This window comes from Salvelinus sp. IW2-2015, unplaced genomic scaffold (genome assembly GCF_002910315.2).
Source record: "Salvelinus sp. IW2-2015 unplaced genomic scaffold, ASM291031v2 Un_scaffold786, whole genome shotgun sequence".
Taxonomy (NCBI): Eukaryota; Metazoa; Chordata; class Actinopteri; order Salmoniformes; family Salmonidae; genus Salvelinus; species Salvelinus sp. IW2-2015.
In genome coordinates this window covers 344,336-347,890 of record NW_019942612.1, presented here as the reverse complement: position 1 = coordinate 347,890, position 3,555 = coordinate 344,336, and the positions used below count along the sequence as shown (strand labels likewise).

Sequence of the window (3,555 nt, the reverse complement as noted above, 5' to 3'; positions counted from 1 at the left end):
GCTACAGTATATAATGACATTCTAGATTATTCTGTGCTTCCAACTTTGTTGTAACAGTTTGGGGAAGGCCCTTTCCTGTTTCAGCATGACAGTGCCCCCGTGCACAAAGCAAGGTCCATACAGAAATGGTTTGTCGAGATCGGTGTGGAAGAACTTGGCTGGCCTGCACAGAGCCCTGACCTGAACCCCATTGAGCACCTTTGGGATGAATTGGAACGCCGACTACGAGCCAGGCCTAATCACCCAACATCAGTGCCCGACCTCACTAATGCTCTTGTGGCTGAATGGAAGCAAGTCACCGCAGCAATGTTCCAACATCTAGTGGAAAGCCTTCCCAGAAGAGTGGAGYCTGTTATAGCAGCAAAAGGGGTACCAACTCCATAGTAATGRCCATGATTTTGGAATGAGATGTTCAACGAGCAGGTGTCCACATACTTTTGTTCATGTAGTGTACAGTATATACCTCAGCCCACTTACCCACACACCTAAASCCAATTACCCTCATAACTTAACCCTAACACCCACATGCCAATTCCCTAATATTGATACAATCAAGTACTCATACACCCATATCCTAATGCTAAATGCACTATTTGTTACTCCGCCTATATTCTCRAAGACACCAACAGGAACCTATATCCAGCTATTCGCTGCACATTCCAATCCTGTTATTTGCATATCTTAGTCCTGTGACCTTTGACCGGTCTACTGCTACATGCAAGCCATAATTGTTATAAAAATTGCTGTTCTTCTGCATTTCAGCCCCAATATTTATACAAACCAGGTTTTCACCTATACTTCAGCTCCAATTTACATACCAAAGTCTGCACCTGTTCTTGAACTCAATTAGCCACCTAAGCCAGGTCTACATGTGCCAAAGCCTAAATATCCATAAACTGTAAAACAGGTCTACCTCTGCACCTCAACTCCAGTAAACCAGGTCTAGCATTGTATTCAGCAAAACGCACATAAACCAGGTCTAGCATTGTGCAAGAGACACTAAACAAACCTATTGATATTAAATATTTGTTAAGATATTACATCAATTCCCCCTAAAATAACAAAATAGTATGTTTTACAGTCAAAATCACTGATTTAAACATAGTAAAAGGCTAATGGATAATGGTAAAATCACCTGGGTCTTAACTATGGCATGTGCCCAGGATTACAAAATGTAAGTGCATATTAAAATGTCCAAGTAATGCATAGCAACTGCAAGTAAGTAGAGAAATGTGMTTGTGGCAGGTATGTGAAGTCATTTCATTGATCATAGACTGACTGAGGTGTTTGTGCTCGTGAGTTGTTTCATATAATGATATTTTGATGAAAATGGTCAGTGGGACTTTTACCTTTATGTTTAACCCAATTAGTTAAAGTATTAACTATTTCACAAACAAATTCTTATTATCTCTAACAGAAGACAGGACCTAGAAAATGATGTTTGGCATCAGGAAGCGCATCCAGGACCACCTGGTGGAGCGAAGAATCCGCCGAACCCGGCTGGTGACCAAACATGGCCAATGCAACATTGAATTTGGTAACGTGAAATGCGGCAACCAGTTTGCCTTCCTCGTGGACTTCTGGACGACCTTTATGGAATTCCGCTGGCGCTTTGTCCTCTTCTTCTTCACCGTCTCGTTCACCCTGAGTTGGTTCATCTTCGGACTACTGTGGTTCTGGATCGCCCGGAGCAACGGGGACCTGACCTGGCAGAACCCCTCAAAAGGCCACAAGTACTGTGTGGAAAACGTTTTCGATCTCATTACAGCATTCCTCTTCTCCCTGGAGACCCAGACCAGCATCGGGTATGGTATACGCGTCATCACCCCTCACTGTTCTGGTGCTGTAACCCTCATCATTACCCAGTTTCTCATAGGTTCCATCATCAACTGTTTCATGTGTGGAATCATCCTGGCCAAGATCACCATCCCTAAGAAAAGGGCCAAGACCATCACATTCAGTCAGACAGCTGTCATCTGTCCTAAGAAGGACTTCCTTTGCCTCATGATAAGAGTGGCCAACTTACGCAAGACCCTGATGATCGGGAGCCAAATCTATGGCAAGTTGTTGAGGACAACCATCAAACCCAATGGGGAGACAATCATCATGGACCAGGTGAACATTGAGTTCATGGTGGACGCTGGGAAGGACAACCTCTTCTTTGTGTGCCCACTCACACTCTACCATGTGATRGACAAMYCTAGRCCTTTCTTTGAGATGGCAGTGGACACWCTRCATAKGCAYGAGTTTGAGCTGGTGGTSTTTCTGGACGGCACAGCCGAGACCACCAGCTCAGCCTGCCAGGTCAGGACRTCCTTCATCCCTCAGGAYATCATGTGGGGTTACAYCTTCCTGCCKATCATCTCCCGCAYRAAAGAGGGCAAGTACAGAGTGAACTTCTCCAACTTCTCCAAGGTGGTGCCCGTGGCCACTGCACATTGTTCCTACTGTTTCCACGACATGAAGGGACACCACCTCCACTCCATTAACGGAATCGACAACTGGAAATTTGAAGCAAATGATAACTTAGAACAACCTGATATGACCAAGTTGTGAGCTTCTGTGGCCTGAGGAATAGAAGACAGTTATAGGTTGTACACGGTTAGAAAAAAAGGATGCTAAAGGGTTCTTCGGCTGTGCCCATAGAATAACTATTTTTAGTTCAACATTGCAAAAATTACAAATATGAACAAGGCTGATTTCTTTTGTATTCATACTTTAAAATCATATTATCCTATTTTAAGAATGATTTACTTATCACGTGCTAACTGTGTTAGACTATTTACCTTGTTTTAGGAATATATGTCTTGAGTTGTCTTACCACAAGTTAAATGAGACACATTCTTGAGGGAACAGCTTTTTGAAGCTGGAATCTACTGATGACAAGAATTTGAAGATATGTAGGCTTGTTCTAAGAATCACACTTGAAGAGACTATAAAATTAATATTTGTATTAATTAAAAACATTTACAATCCAGATATGACTCAAACTGCTTTTTTTCAATATGCCACAGCAGACACTTTTATGCAAAGCAACTTACAGTACATTATGTGAACTCCCCCAGTGGGAAACGAAGCCCCAAACCTGCCATCTGAGCTAGTGCTAGACAACATTAGAACACCTATTCGTTATAACTGTGACGTGCAAGGACATCCCCAAGATAATGCTTCATTGGAGCATACATGCTGCTTTTGAAAGTGAGTGAGTAGTAGGACGTAAAATCTATAAGCCTTTCCTTATATACCAACTTTGGGGCATAGGCAAGGTTAGGGACAGCAACTTCATATGCTAACAAATCCGTACTCAGACCCAAGGTGTCATATGGCTGATAATCAAAGAAATAGGAAGAGTTTGCTAAATTATGGAACATTGTCATTCACGTTGGTAACGATCAAAGACTTTTGACTTGTATATTTATTCCCATTTATAACAAGCCACTTGACTGACACAACATGTCATCATTTGTCAATACCACAGAACTCTATCTTTTGCCTGATCATATTGTACATTTCTCCCCTCAGAGGGGGGTCCCAATTCTCTTTCATGTGTAAAAA

The 3,555-nt window shown here is 42.3% G+C and overlaps 1 protein-coding gene across 1 annotated transcript; it reads left to right on the top strand.

Moving 5' to 3' along the window:
* The first annotated feature begins 1,430 nt into the window (after positions 1-1,430).
* Positions 1,431-2,692, top strand: LOC112068904 (ATP-sensitive inward rectifier potassium channel 1-like). The gene has a single exon (XM_024136130.1). It carries the CDS (start codon positions 1,435-1,437, stop codon positions 2,554-2,556), a length of 1,122 nt encoding a protein of 373 aa, XP_023991898.1. The 5' UTR covers positions 1,431-1,434; the 3' UTR covers positions 2,557-2,692.
* The last annotated feature ends 863 nt before the right edge of the window (positions 2,693-3,555 follow it).